Source organism: Emys orbicularis, chromosome 2 (assembly GCF_028017835.1).
Source record: "Emys orbicularis isolate rEmyOrb1 chromosome 2, rEmyOrb1.hap1, whole genome shotgun sequence".
Taxonomy (NCBI): Eukaryota; Metazoa; Chordata; order Testudines; family Emydidae; genus Emys; species Emys orbicularis.
The window spans coordinates 77,613,226-77,628,955 of NC_088684.1; the positions used below are offsets into that span (position 1 = coordinate 77,613,226).

General features: G+C 40.0%; 1 protein-coding gene across 1 annotated transcript; it reads right to left on the reverse strand.

Moving 5' to 3' along the window:
- Positions 1-1,739: 1,739 nt before the first annotated feature.
- Positions 1,740-14,631, reverse strand: LOC135874574 (transthyretin). Its single transcript, XM_065399448.1, has 4 exons — positions 14,563-14,631; positions 13,460-13,599; positions 3,125-3,260; positions 1,740-1,847 (listed from the first exon to the last, which is right to left on the reverse strand). The coding sequence occupies exons 1-4, from the start codon at positions 14,629-14,631 to the stop codon at positions 1,740-1,742; spliced, it is 453 nt and encodes a 150-aa protein (XP_065255520.1).
- Between the last annotated feature and the right edge of the window lie 1,099 nt (positions 14,632-15,730).

The window sequence follows — 15,730 nt, forward strand, 5'->3', positions numbered from 1 at the left end:
ACGAGTCCTATTCAATATATTCATAAATGATCTGGAAAAAGGGGTAAACAGTGAGGTGGCAAAATTTGCAGCTGATACAAAACTACTCAAGATTGTGCATTCTGCTTGGGATTTTACTGAGCTACAAAGGGATCTCACGAAACTGGGTGACTGGGCAACAAAATGGCAGATGCAATACAATGTTGATAAATGCAAAGTAATGCACATTGGAAAACATAATCCCAACTATACATATAAAATGATGGGGTCTAAATTAGCCGTTACCACTCAAGAAAGAGATCTTGGAGTCATTGTGCATAGTTCTCTGAAAACATCCACTCAATGTGCAGCGGCAGTGAAAAAAGTGAACAGAATGCTGGGAATCATTCAGGAAGAGAAAGATAATAAGACAGGAAATATCGTATTGCCTCTATATAAATCCATGGTATGTCCACATCCTGAATACTGCATGCAGATGGTGGTTGCTCCATCTCAAAAAAGATATATTGGAATTAGAAAAGGTTCAGAAAAGTGCAATAAAAATTATTAGGGGTATGGAACGGCTTCCGTATGAGGAGAGATTAATAAGACTGGGACTTTTCAGCTTGGAAAAGAGATGACTAAGGTGGGATATGATAGAGGTCTATAAAATCATGACTGGTGTGGAGAAAGTAAATAAGGAAGTGTTATTTACTCTTCATAACACAAGAACTAGGGGTCACCAAATGAAATTAATAGGCAGTAGGTTTAAAACAAACAAAAGGAAGTGTTTTTTCACACAACGCACAACCAATCTGTGGAACTCCTTGCCGGAGGATGTTGTGAAGGCCAAGACTATAACAGAGTTCAAAAAAGAAATAGATGAATTCATGGAGGATAGGTCCATCAATGGCTAATAACCAAAATGGGCAGGGGTGGTGTCCCTAGGCTCTGTTTACCAGAAGCTGGGAATGGGCGACAGAGGATGAATCACTTGATGATTACCTGTTCTTTTCATTTCCTCTGGAGCATCTGGCATTGGCCACTGCCAGAAAACAGGATACTCAGCTAGATGGACCTTTGATCTGACCCAGTATGACCATTCTTATGTTCTTATGAAAAACATCTTTCTGTTCAATTTGCATGAATGCTATATCCCCTTTCCCTTACCTGTCATCTGTCTTTTCTGTTGAGATTATAAACTCTTTAGTTCTGTGTTTGTATAACACCTAGCACAATGGGGCCCCATTGTCAGTTGGTCCTGTGTCATTGCCATGATACAAATAATAAATAAATATGACTTATTTCATTAGAATTAGTTCAGCTATCTCTGGGATTTAAGCATGTATGCTGACAGGCAAATATAGCTCTTGATGTTCACTGCATACCATGCAAAAGTTAACTTCTTTCAAACACAAGATACCACGGAATAAGACGATGAATTGATCTGTTTTCTAACAGTGTAGGGAGGGGCCCAGTTATAGATTACTGTACCAAGTCAAGGGTGATGTGTTCTGAGTGGCCAGTCAGTGTTGTTTTTTTACACAACGTTTCTTTTGCATTTCAACATAAATGTGTCCCTTCTGAACAAAGTAAAACATCACTGAGAAAACCACAACTGTTTCTTCTTTAAACGTTTATTGCCCGAGTTTTTAGCCAGGTTACAAAATGATAGACTACTGTAGCAAAAAGGCATGCCATTAGTTATAGGAAATAACCTCCTCCTAAAATTATGGTAATTCTATCAATGGAGGATATTTGGGGATGATTTCGGTGTATACTTATTCCTGTGGGTTACTGACTACAGCAGTAGTTGAATAAGAGAAGGGACTGAGGAGAGCAGCGATGGTGTAATGACGATGACCAGAATCATTAGCAGTAAAAACCACCTGGAAAAGAAAATACTTGTAAGCTTGAAGCACAACATATATGCTCTAAAACTACCTCAGAGTTAGATTTAGTATACAGTCTTCCCTGGAGTAGTATTTAGCTGATTTCTTTCAGTTATAGGTTTTATCTTAGGCAAACCTAATAAAGTAGATGCAAGATATTCTACCAGATTAATGCCTTGATCAATCTAAGTATCTATTAGAGGGTTCAGGGCCTAATCCAAAGCTCATTGAAGTCAGTGGAAAGAGTCTCATTGACTTCATTGGGCTTTGGATTAGCCCCTTACCCCTCTATCCTGTGTGGTGCTCTCAGAAGACAGTGGAAGCATACTCGGTACCTTGCAGGCTCAGGCCTTAGTAACATAAAACAAGCTTGTGATTTAAAATGTAATCTACACTGTATTGTAGATGTTCTCAGAATAGCTGAGTCAGTCTTTTAGGAAATTTGAAGAGAACTCAATGGCAAGCTGCAAATAAGGCTGTTTTTTCCTGGAAGCACTATATAAACATTCTAGAATATAAAAAAAATAGAAGTGCTGGGCAGTCAGCCAAGGAAAACATAAGGCACAATTACACTTCAGTTCTTCTGGAAATTCGGATAGAAAAGCATCAAAAAGCCTTGTCTATTTTTTCCTTTCCCTTATAATCTATTCCTAGATGTTGTTTGCTGCAGTTTTCTCTGTCACATACTTTAGAAGTGATCTGGGGAAAAATGCACTTTGAACTTTACAAACAAATGACGCACAGGCAAAAAATATTGGATAATATGTCTGAGTTTCTGTGGCTACACATCAAATTGAAGAGATTTCAGTGATTTCCAGATGACTGAAACTGGAGTTGCTATTCAAACCAAGAAAATGCCTCTGGTGTAAATAGAGACCTTTTCCAATTTGTTATGGTGATGCCATTCATTATGGGGCTCCAAAGCCTTGCATCCATCCCAGCAAAGATTTCCATATTGCAGAACATTTTAAATCTTTAATGTTTTTGAATAATGCACCAATTTGGGTCACATTCTCTATTGGGGTGAATGGGAAGAGCTCCATTGACTTCAGTGGAGTTTTGCCCATTTACACTAGCAGAGAATGTGGCCCATTAACTTACAAAGGAACTCTTTGTATGTATTGCAGTTTTTGCCCAGATGGTGCTGTATGATATGGTGAAACACTGCAATGCATAATGCTACTCTTTGTGCATTACGGGAATATGTACTTTTTCTTGTTAAGCAGATGCTCTACTCAATATGTTAGACATAAGGCATATTTAGGAATACTCACATCAGCATATTCATGGAATGGAGAAAGGCCAAGTCCTTTCCAGTAAGAGCTGGTGTCAAACTCAATCCTGTATACCCCTTCTACAAATTGTTCATCTGTTGTGAGCTCATGGATCTCCCCAAATTCTGTGGTTTTCCTGTGATGATAAATATCCACGTAAACACTTTATCTTCACAATAACAGCAGTAGACAGTGTGGAATGTTAAGTAGCACAGATGTGAAGCCATGTTCTTCGGACCCCACTGAATGGTTCTATTTATCTGAATTATTCCCTATCTTCTGTGCAGCGTATACTTCCCAGCATCAGAGCCTATTCTTGCTACCAGCTCAGCCAGCTACGTCACAAATCAAGCCCGGGCTGCAGAAAACTTTATCATTGCTGCTGTTACGGCATGCATTATGGCTAAGGCCTATTTTAATCTGGTGTTTAACTTGCATTAAATGTGCCCTGGAACTGAAAATTAGAGGCCTAGAAAAAGGATTGTCATGATGATAGGAGACATGCTGGTTGCCATGATAAAATTAGGGAAGGAGGAAGACTTTTTTGAGGAAAATATCTTTTGACTAATTGTTATAAGCATACGAGGCTAAACATTTTAAATGTGCCTACTGAACAGGGCCGGCTCCAGACACCAGCTGAGCAAGCTGGTGCTTGGGGCAGCAGATTGTTCGAGGTGGCATTCTGCCCAATCCTAGGGCGGCACGGACGCTTTTTTGTTGTTGTTGTTCCTCTCCGGCCCCCCTGTAGGGGGCCGGAGCACCCTGCAGGGCAGTCCTCTTCCTTCCCTCCCCACAGACTGGAGCGGAGCCCTCGCGGCAGGCGGCAGGAGGCGGCGCAGTGGGAGGGGCCGCGTGGCAGCGCCCCCGCTGTAGCCCTGGCCGCCCTCTTCTCTCTCTCTCCCGCCCGCTCCCTCCCCATCCCCCCCCCCAGCCGGTCCCCCTGCACCCGCGCTCCGGCCGCGCCACAGGGTTTTTTTTGTTTTTGTTTTGTTTTTTTTGCTTGGGGCGGCCAAAAAGCCAGAGCCGGCCCTGCTACTGAAGCCTTTTTACATGACCCTGAAGGTATTTTCTTATGGTCTCATGATAATAAAATCTCTATTTTAGTATTGTTATTGAATTACAGTTTGTACGGGTCGAACTGAGGATCAGGGACCCATTATGCTAGCTGCTGTATAAATGAGTAATGAAGAGAATCCCTGGTCCAAAGAGCTCACCAGCTAGGTTTATGATAAAATACCACAGGTGGCTAAAACAGAAAAGTGGAAAAGAATGCGTAGTTGTGATGTGATCTAGCCAGTATAAGCAACTAGATCTTTTTGAACTAAAATGGTTGTTCAAATAGTAACATAGCTGGTTTCTAGCTCCTGCTCCTCTTCTCTGTTTTTATTTCCAAAACTTTTCTATTTTCTACATGGTTTTTTTTTTTTTTTTTTTTGGCTTTTCCTCTTGAAATATTTATGAATGAAATAACTTCACAATCTTGTATAATTGCCTGATGTTGTTTGAAGAAAGAATTGGCCTGAAGTCTGAAAAGCTAATAGGACTCACCAGTTTTATTGCCACCTGTGAGAATGGCTATCTAGGCAGAGAACATAGAGTGGGAAGTGGAAGAGAGGGATAGACAATGAAGGAGCCTAATGATGATCAGAGAAGAAATCAGTTGTATTGTTTCCTCTTTCTCTTCTTTCCACACACACCCTTCATTTTACTTGTGTGGTTTTTGTACCAAAATGAATTGCAATGATGCAAAATAATCTCAACGACGGAGGATTTACTCTAATTACAAAGTAAAGGGATTATATACCTTGGGGGAAAGTCTAGTTCCTTTGAAGTTGATGTAAAAACTCCCTTTGGGGGGCACAATTTGGTCCAGTGGGAATAAACTGTATCTAGAGTAAACTGACTCAGAAAAGGTTAATTTATTTCATTTATTAATTTTTTATAAATTGCACCTTGTTGGTTAAAATTAAGTGAACCAAAAAAAAAAAAAATAGAATAATTGGTGAATGCTCATTGGTATTTGCACTTGCAAAAGGAAGAGGATCAGATTCTGAAGAAGTTTGTTGTAGGCAACTATGAGTTTTAAGCGTGCAATTTATTTAATCCCGTTAGCTTTAACTGAAACATGGCTAGAATACGTAGGCTAACAATTGAGCATAAACCAAAATCTCTCATCAGAACAACCACTGAAAAGTTTGGGTCCAAATTGAATTTTGCAGTTAGACTGTATTTTTATAATATACAGAATCAATATATCAGATGTGAACAACCCAGAATTTAAGAGAAGATGGAATCCAGATTTAGACTTTGCAATGTGACCCCATTTCTAGTTTAGGCCTGATCCAGCAAAAGCTGGATTTGGGACTAAAACATTCCAGGGGCATAGAATACCAGGGTTGGAAGGGACCTCAGGAGATCATCTAGTCCAACCCACTGCTCAAAGCAGGACCAATCCCCAGACAGATTTTTGCTCCAGATCCCTAAATGGCCCCCTCAAGGATTGAACTCACAAGCCTGGGTTTAGCAGGCCAATGCTCAAACCACTGAGCTATTCTTCCCCTGTTGGATACAAAGATCTTTGGTGTAGTAGCAATAGAAAGAGGCTACAGTACAAGAGGCTAATACAGCTAATCAGAGGGAAAGAGAAGGCAAGGCAACAGTAACTTTCTGAAGTATGTTATATGAGTTTGGATACTATGGTTCAAGTGTGTGTTGCAGATACCAAAGAGTTAATGACACATGACAATCATGAAATCAAAAGTAAAATTAATTTATTGCCAATAAATTGTCTATAATATCCATAAAAATAGAAAATAGTGAACAAGCTAGCGCTGACAAGCGATAAGCTAGATGAAATCATAGGTATTTCAAACTTCAGTGCCTTTTGCTCTACTGGTTTGGTTGCTAATGTCTTACTTAAATCATTAAAATTGTGATTGTTACAATCTTTGGGAAAAGCAGCTGAGCATAGTGTTTACTTACAAATAATGTAGTTTTCTGAGGGTGGGATTTTCAAAAGCTCTCAACTTCAACTTCAGAATTAGACCAATGCTGAGTTCTTTTGAAAATCCCACCTTGAGTATACATCTAGTGGCATTTCCACCATTCTAGAGCTTCAGGGAATTTTGCATCAAGCAAGCTGCTCCTAGTCCTATAGCCAAGTGTATGTTAGTAGTACCAGGAAAAAATCCTTAGGGTCTTGATGTTGTGCTCATAAGAGTCAATAGCAAAACTCCTAGGGGACTTCAATGATGCAGAAGTTTGCCCTAATTTAGGCCCTGCGAAAGGAGAGTTGTAAATATCTGAGTATAGATTGTGTTTATAAGGAGCCTCTCTATCCACTCTTGGCTCTCCATCTGATGAAGAGGCAAAAACATAGCATGAGGGCCTTCTTCAGCCATGGAGACACCACTTTCAAATTAAGGGTTGAATTAAAAAAAAAAAAAAGTCTCTGTTGTGCCAGTGAAAAACAGCAATTGTTTATCTAAGGGTATGACCACATGAGTTGCAATCACACCCCATGAGCCCAATGTTTATAACACAAATATAATCAAAGAGGAAGCCTGGTTACAACCTGGTTTTCCCCTGGCCTGGTTACAAGCATGGTTCCAATGTTCCTTGTAGTCTGGACCATAACCATATTTCATTACCAGACTAGAGCTAGACTAGTCTGTGCAACAAACCGGAACAATTTTGTAACCAGGTTAGGAGACTGCTGAGCTGTAACCAGGTTCCCTGACATAGCAGCATTTATTATTATTATTAATCATTGTAGTGGTATAGTTCCTCAAGGCCTCAATCAACAGATTGTAAACAAAACCTCTGTGAGTGTGAAACTGACTTATACTCTTAGTTTAACAGGTTCTGCCTAACAGAGAAAAAACTATTAATAGGTTTTGCATTTAGTTTGAATATCTCAAATGATATGTCCACCATTTTCCTTGGGACATGTTATTCACTTGCATGCTTGACGGTGCAGAAACACAGGGTCTGGATCTCCAGTTTGGTTACCTGATTAAGCATAACTGAATATTAAACCCTTTTCTGTCTTAATTGTATATTCACATTGAGTTTCTGAAGATTAAGATACCTTCAGGGTAATTTGTAACTTCTTGTTCCCCATGTTCCAGAAATCTCATGAATGAAGAACAGATGTGTCTGAAGTTCTTTAGAAAAATGTTTTAATCATATGTATTGGGGATGGAAGGAAGGAGAGAGAAAAGAAGGCATTTTCACTTTGCACATAAGGAATGCAGGGAGCTGTTTCAAGGGTGTTACTCTCTTTTATGGATGAAAGTAAAATAGTAGCTAGTAGAGCTCAAAAACCTGTTCCAATTACATTATCTCGGACATTTCCATTATAAAGCTGTGTATGGTGACCGAAGTCTTTTTATTACCTGCACTCAGGCTGTCTTGGGTTTTATGTAATTTGCTCAGTGTAAAGTACCCTTGAAATCAATGTCATTTATCCTCTTCATGGGACATATGCTGTATTGAAATTAAACTATGCCCGACCTTATTCAACAGAATGAAATAGTGCTTTAGAGTAAAATTTGTGACATAAACTAATTCAAATGCATACGCAGTAGCTTATTTTCAAAATTCAAACCCTAACCCACAAAAGAACTAATTTTGGCAAAGGGAATTGCTAAAATATATGATAGGGGCTGTATTTGCAAAAGTATGTGGGCACAGAGGGTACAAGTGACTAGGACAAAGACAGTCAAGTGAAGAGTTAAATAGTTACCTGACTCCCAATCCCCTGAACAACTAGACCATACTTCTTCCTGAGATCTCAGCTGGAATTAGCTTTTCTTGCATATTTTCAGTTAAACTCAGTTTGAAGTAAGCTTCTTAATGAAGTCACTTGTTGTATTCTAACTCTCCTCCTGCCTTTTAAATACTGTTAATCCAAATTCAAGGTGCTTTTCTTAATACACTAAAGGTACGTCTACACTTACCTCCGGGTCCGACGGCAGGCAATCGATGTTCTGGGATCGATTTATCGCGTCTTGTCTAGACGCGATAAATCGATCCCGGATCGACCCCGGAAGTGCTCGCCGTCGACGCCGATACTCCAGCTCAGCGAGAGGAGTACGCGGCATCGACGGGGGAGCCTGCCTGCCGCGTCTGGACCCGCGGTAAATTCGGACTAAGGTACTTCGAATTCAGCTACGTTATTAACGTAGCTGAATTTGCGTACCTTAGTCCGAAGTGGGGGGGTAGTGTGGACCAGGCCTAAGATGTAATATTAAGAGACAGAATTATTCATACTTATAGGGACACCCCGAGAAGGGCACCCCCCCCTATATACACTCTAACTGCCATGGCCTTAGCATAACACACCAGCAAAAATAACACTTCCTATGTATCTATTGATTGTAACCAGATATTCAGAAGGTCTGTGAGGTAATAACATATTCCCAATTTTTTCTGCCATCATGCATTGGGTCTTGTTTAAAACCTAGACTTGAATATTTGTAGGGTTTCTTTCTGATGGTCCAAAGTTCTGGTCATGAATACAGGAGGGAATCTTTTCAGGACATTATAACTAGAGCAGTTCAGAAAACAAAATTTTCATCCCAGGGGAAATTTTGACATTTCAAAGTTAATTTCTGTTCTTAATTGGAGTGTTGGAATGTAAAGCCAAAATACTGAAAAATTTTGTGACTTGAAAAATTCCCAAAATGTCAAAACAAACAAAAATTGACATTTTGACTGAAACAATGCGACATGATCAATGACATTTTCATTTGGAAATGGTGATTCAAAATGACACTTTTTGGCTCAATTCTCCCAACTGGATAATTGAAAAATTTATCAATATTTTCTGGGGAACCTTTTGATTTTTGACTCACTCATATTTTTGAGAGGAAATCATTAGTTGGTCAAAAATTTTCACACATTTCAACAGCAACGTGCATTTATATGGTAGAATCCTCTATAGGGATGCTGTAGAATGCTTTACAATGATTAAGATGATCAAAACTGGTCAAATAATCCAAAGAAATTTTTTTTACTTTAGTTTAAAAAGCTGTAGTAAATTCAAAATTATCAATAAAATAAATTATGGTTCTTAAAGATCTTTCTTAGAAAATTTAAGTTTTAGTTTTGGATAAATTAAATGATTGGCCATTTAGAGTCCTGCTAACATTTATATATATATATATATATATATATATATATATATATATATATATATATATATATATATGGAGATATACCTATCTCATAGAACTGGAAGGGACCCTGAAAGGTCATCAAGTCCAGCCCCGTGCCTTCACTAGCAGGACCAAGTACTGATTTTTGCCTCAGATCCCTAAGTGGCCCCCTCAAGGCCCCCTCACAAGCCTGGGTTTAGCAGGCCAATGCTCAAACCACTGAGCTATCCCTCCCCTGATTAAAGGATGACCTGAGAGATATGGCATTAAAACTTTCACCGTGGCGAGGAAGACTACTTTTACAGCAGTTGCCTTAATATTAAGCCAAGAAATGTGTCTTAATATGGAATAATTAAATAGTCATTAGGCAAGAGAGAATGAGAATGACTGACTATACCCACTCGTTAGGGCACTCAGGACGTGGGGGAGCCAGATTCCAGTGCCCTGGCTCCAATGACTATTGAATTAGTTATACACAGTGGAACAGCCTCAATAGGAGAGACTGAGAGCACTCCATGCCAGAATATCCTATAGCCCAGTGGTTCGGGCTCATATCACACAGAGTGGGGAACTGAGCCCCACCTTCTAGATGAGTGCTCTAGTCTCTGGTCCAAAAAATTATCAGGGGCTATCTTCTCATCCTCATTTTTTTTCTTTAAAAAACACTGACTTGGCTTAGGCACCTAATTCCAGGAAAGGGGTTCACAGCTGTGAATCCCAGGCAGAACCAGGGGCCTCCCTCTGACCTGAACTTAGGTGGGGCAGGACTTAGGCCATGCCACTTTTCTTGGCATTACCTGTTAGCTAGAGTAGACAGCTCAGCTCAGCGTGCTAGCTTCTGTGAATCTCATCCTTAGCTGCCTAACTCTCCCCATGTATTGTATAGAGAGCCTGTGCACCTAAATTTAGAAGCTGTAATGCTTGGCATTGCAATGCCTATGTCCCTTTTGTGAATTTAGGCCCTAGTGGTTTTTGTGGTAATTAATTCACCAGGAATCTCTTGGGGGTAGGTTTTAGAGTGGTGCAAACTGGAAACTCCCAGCAGCATCAGGGAAGCAGCTTGTGTAGGTTATGTTAGGTCTTGCAGAGCTCTGATGGTGTTCTGTAAGCAGAAAGATATAGATCTGGAGACCTCTAAATCCTGCAGACCATAGTGACGTGGCAGTCATCATAAACAAGTTCTCAATGGGAGGTTTGCCAATTAGGTGATACTAATAGCAAAATTACGTATATTGAGTTGAAGGAGATGTAAAGCTTGACTATGCTTCTGTTTCTTGACTAGTATCAGAGGGGTAGCCGTGTTAGTCTGGATCTGTAAAAAGCAACAGAGAGTCCTGTGGCACCTTAAAGACTAACAGATGTATTGGAGCATAAGCTTTCGTGGGTGAATACCCACTTCTTCTGACGAAGTGGGTATTCACCCACGAAAGCTTATGCTCCAATACATCTGTTAGTCTTTAAGGTGCCACAGGACTCTCTGTTGTTTCTTGACTGACAGCAGTTTTGGGCAAGCACATTTATTGGTGCGTTCACTAAATCACAAGCAGAGGCAGCCAGACAGCTATGCATCCTTAACACAAAGTAAAGGAGAAATGCATCTTTTGCTTGTGACTGCTGCTGTTTAACAAGTTCTCTAGCCACCAATTTCCTTTTCATCTCACTGTAATGGTATCCTAAATTGAACTGCCAGAGTTACATTTTGTTCATTTACACTAAAGCAAAGGAACAAGGACACAGGCATTAGTTTGATTTTAAGTTACTCAGTAGGCAAACAAGATGAAAGTTTGTCCCAATGAAAGCTGGAGTAAATGGGCCACTAATACAGAAAACATCCATTCCTGTGAGTCTCTCACTGTCAGAGGCTCTATCAAAATAAATATGATGGGAACCTATTAGTGGTTTTGTTGTTACGGTCTGCTAAAGTCCTGTATCCCTGGGACAACAATTAAAAAACCAACAACAAAACCTGTTCTGAATCAATGTAATAGCAGTGCAGGGGTCATCCTAACAATGTTGAGTAACACCAGGTTTCAAATTCTCCACTTCTTGGCGTTGGTCAAATTATTATTTTACTGTCTGAATTATGCAAAATATTTGCAACTTTGGCACAATTGCTTTTAATTGGGTTTTATACTTAAGGTCGAGAACAGGGGTGGCCAAACTATGACTCGCAAGCCACATGTGGCTCTTTTACCATTAAAGTGTGGCTCATGGAAGCCCACTCCCATTCTCCACCTACCAGCCTGGGGGGTGGGGCTCAGGATGTCTGCCTTGCAGTGGGGTGGTGGGGGACGGGTTTCTGCCCAGCATGGAGGAGGGTCTTGGGGCTTCAGCCCTGTGGAGTGCACCTGTCAGGGCTCGGGGTTTCAGTGGGAGTGGGGCTGAAGCATTGAGCCCTGCCAGGCACCTCCTGGGGGACTGAAGCCCCAGCTCCTGGCAGGTGTGCCCCAGCTCTTGAACTTCTGAAGATTGTTGTATGTGGCTCAGAGGCCCAGTAAGTTTGGCCACCCCTGGTCTAGAACCACTATTAACCATGTCTTGTGGCTCAGGTTAGGGCTTGTAAACATAGATCTGTTTAAAATAGAAAATAACCTAACTACTGCAAGCCCAGTGGTTATAAAATGTCTCAAAATTTGTCAGCTGATCAAACAAGTAGCGTGTTTGAAAGTAGCAGGGCGTTAGCCAAATATCCAGAGAAGAATTAACACCATGCCATTCAGGTCATGGAATAGAGGAAGGAATACAGTTTAGTGGACTTTCTACAAAAACACTAGACTATAATTCTTCCTACTACTCTCCCAGGCAAAAATTTCCAAATTTGTGTGTCTAAAGTTAGTCTCCTAAATTCATATTTAGATGCCTAAAAAAGAGTGACTCGATTTTCAGTGGTACTGAACACCTGTAGTTTCCACTGACTTCAGTGGAAGCTACTGGCTCATAAAAGCTGCAGGCTATATCCCCAAATGGCAATTAAGAACAATGTTACAGTCTAAACTGTTATATCACACAGCTAAGGGATGATAGTATTTATCTCGGTCCTCTGCAGATTGCATATAATCATGTTATGTATGCTTTAAAAAACTACTCTCACATATTTTTAAAAGAATATAGTTTTCCTAATGATGGCAGAAAAGCATACTGTGGTTTTTACAGATCAATAGACTTATCCCATCATCCTGCATCAGAAGCTTGGCAAAAATATTAAGTTTTATACAGGATTTCGCTCTTTAAATCCATTCTGAATGCTGCTTGTTCCTAGATTAGCTCTAGGAAGTTTCTGCAGATCTGTTCAGCTATGTTGTATAGTACATATGGGGCTTGTTTGTGAAATACCTAGAGACAGAGGCAAACAAAGGTCTCAGTGCTGCAGACAGAAGTAAATAGTGTCTCAAAATCTTTAACAAAAGATATTAAGGAAGATCTATTGGCTAGGGTGCTCACTTGGGAGACCTGGCTTCTTGTGTGCCCTTGGGCTAGTCACTTAATCTCTCTGTGGCTCAGTTCACTATCTGTAAAATTGGAATAATAGTACTTCCCAACCTCACAGGGGTGTTTTGAGGATAGATACATTAAAGGTTGTGAGCTGCTCAGATACTACAGTAATATGTGCAATACAAGTGCCATAAATAAAAACACACAAACAAACATTGTGGACCCTCTTCTGCTCTTGGTTACCCCAGTGTAACGTTGTCCAAGGAGTTTCTCCTGACTTACACTTGTGTAAGTGAAAGCAGTAGGAAAGGGCATTTCTTGTGTGCATGTTTAGGGCTTTCTAACAAAGTTTAGAGCCTGGATTCCTCCTCTACAAATAAAGCTCTGGACCTACTGTATATCAAGATGGTTACCCTGAATTATATAGAAGGTCAGGTGCACAGGTTGTTGGGTTTTTTAAACATAGGTACAACAGCACCTTTTGAAAACTAGGAGAAAAATTTAAAATATTCCCTCCCTAAGGTAAAATGAACAACTTGAAGTAATTCTCCCTACTAGTATATATTCTCACCATGGGCCTAATCCCACGAACTCAATGGGCTTCGGATCAGGCCCCATATGCTTTTTTACAAAGTAAGAGGGACAAGCTACAAAATAAGTTGATCTTCCAGTCAGGATCCCCTTTATATCTCATTTTGTTCTTCAAGACATCTTGAAAGTTTCATAGCACAACAGAACTTACCCGGTAGCGAAGTCCTGCCAGTTTCCACCTGCAGCCTTTTTAAACACTTTAACTTCTACATTGGCAGCTGGACTTCCTCTAACTGCATCCAGAACTTTCACCATAAGAGGGCACTTGGAATCAACAGACCCATGGGAAACCTTGAGAAAATAAGAGGTTTTTGTAGTGCAGCAAATTATATAGGGCATGTTCAACATGCCTATTAGAAATCTTCTTCCAAAGAGCAGAAAAGCCACACTTGCCGCGTTTAACGATCACATGAGGGCACATTCCAAGCAAAGTAGTATTTTAAACACAATATAGTTCACAAATAGATGTTTCTCATGCCAGAATAATCTTAGATTGGGTACATTGTACTACTTCAGGGAAAGCTTGCATAATAAATATGTAGATATAGTTTAAGGCAATAAATAGCTCTGGAAAACAACATGCTAATTAAGGATGTATCTTTAAATGAGGTCAGAAAAAGGACAAGAAAATAATGAATGAGTATCTGTTCTTGCCAATCACCACAGCCTCTGCTTCTGATAAACAGCATCATTGCCTTAGAAATATCTCTTAGGCTGGGAGGAAATTGGCTTCTCCAACTTTGCTATACTGTGTTTAATTCTTAGTAATGCTTCAATAGCATCTCCCATCTGAGGATCTTGCAGTGTTTTATAAGGAGTAAACAATTAAGCCTCAGGACACCCTTGTGAGGAAGGTAAAATTATCCCCATTTTACAGATATAGAAATTGAATCACAGAGAATCAAAGGGACTTGCCTAACATCACGGTCAGAACCAGGAATAGAGCCCAGATCTTCTAGATCCCAGCCCCTTACTTTAACCACAAGACCTCACTGAAGCAAATGAGCCCCAAGACCTTTGAAATAATAGATAGCTGAATCCCAAAATTGACTTTATTTTAACTATTACTGTAAATTTTCAAGGAAATGCGTGAGAAAAATGGCAGTACCAGACCATTGTAGCATAGCAATGGCTGCAGGAATTGGTTTTAGGCTATTAACGCATACAATATAAAATAGATGTGTGTGCCTGTATTCAGAGAGTTTATGCTATTTGCAATCATTTTAATTCCCCCTTCAATGCCAAAATACTTACCAGTGGTGCAGCTTCAGAAAGAAATACCAGTCCAGCTAAGAAAACGAGAAGCACAGAATGAAAGGCCATTCTGTTTGCTGTTAGTGAGCCTCTGTGCCAGCAGCTAGAAGCTGATGGGATTTGGGATTTTATACCCAAGCCTACCACAAAACAGGCTGCTTATCTGATGCCCATATGACTTCAAACCTGCTGATTCTGATTATTTACTTAGTAAACAATCCAATCCTGCAGTCATTCCATACATGGAACTGCCACTGAAGTCAATGGGACTTTTGCATGTGGAAGGACTGCAGGATGATTGGAGCTAAGAGAATAAGTAACCCACACAAACATGAACCTTGCCTGGGGAGATTAGGCTGTTAGAATACCCTCTGTAAAATAATGCAAGTAATTTGTTTTTCTCTGGCTATGTAACTGGTTATAGCAGGCCCTACTACCCTTGCTGACTTATTGGGAGAATTCCTCATATATTCAGTCTTATTCCTTGTCTACTCCCATGCAGGTTTCCTTTTACATGTAATGTTTTTGAAGACCAGCTGTCCAATCAGAGTGATATTGCCTTTCATGACACGGTATAGGTGGAATATGATAAAACGCTGCACAATACACAAAAAATACTATGGTGAAATCCTGGTCCCATTGAAGGCAATGGCCAAGTTCCCGTTGACTTTAATGGGACCAGGATTTCACCCCTAGTTATTTAATGGCATATCTTTGTGAACTTAACTCACACAAGAAATGGCAAATGACAGTGCTAATAACAAATGATTTTTGTTTTATCTGTGCACCTGTCACTATTTCTTTTTGTCTTGGCATGGCAGAGTGGTTTCTATCTTAACTGAAAATGTGAGTTGTATAGTTCTTGCCTCATTTTCAAAATCTATCTAAAAAGGAGGCATGAATTTTGAGGAGGCAGTACATTTAGCTTTCAGGACTTGATCCTGCATCATTAAGGTGTTGGGAGTTTTGCCATTGACTTGAATTAGATCATGATCAAGCCCTTAGAGAGAAGTTTTAAAGGACAACTAGTCTAATTTTTCCACTCCCTCATGTAGTCATTTACACGTGTGCAAAGTTATTGTTGATTTTAAAAAACATATTACAGAGCCCTAGCAGGGTCCCTGGGTGCTAAATGCTGTACAGACATTGAAGCAGACACAATCCCAAC

Bases quoted from the DNA above. Each gene is read 5' to 3' on its own strand.
- LOC135874574 (XM_065399448.1), bottom strand. From the start codon at position 14,631: ATGGCCTTTCATTCTGTGCTTCTCGTTTTCTTAGCTGGACTGGTATTT. The intron at 3,261-13,459 runs GTAAGTTCTGTT...TTATCATCACAG, and splicing joins TGGCAGGACTTCGCTACCGG to GAAAACCACAGAATTTGGGG. The intron at 1,848-3,124 runs GTGAGTATTCCT...TTTCTTTTCCAG, and splicing joins CATTCCATGAATATGCTGAT to GTGGTTTTTACTGCTAATGA.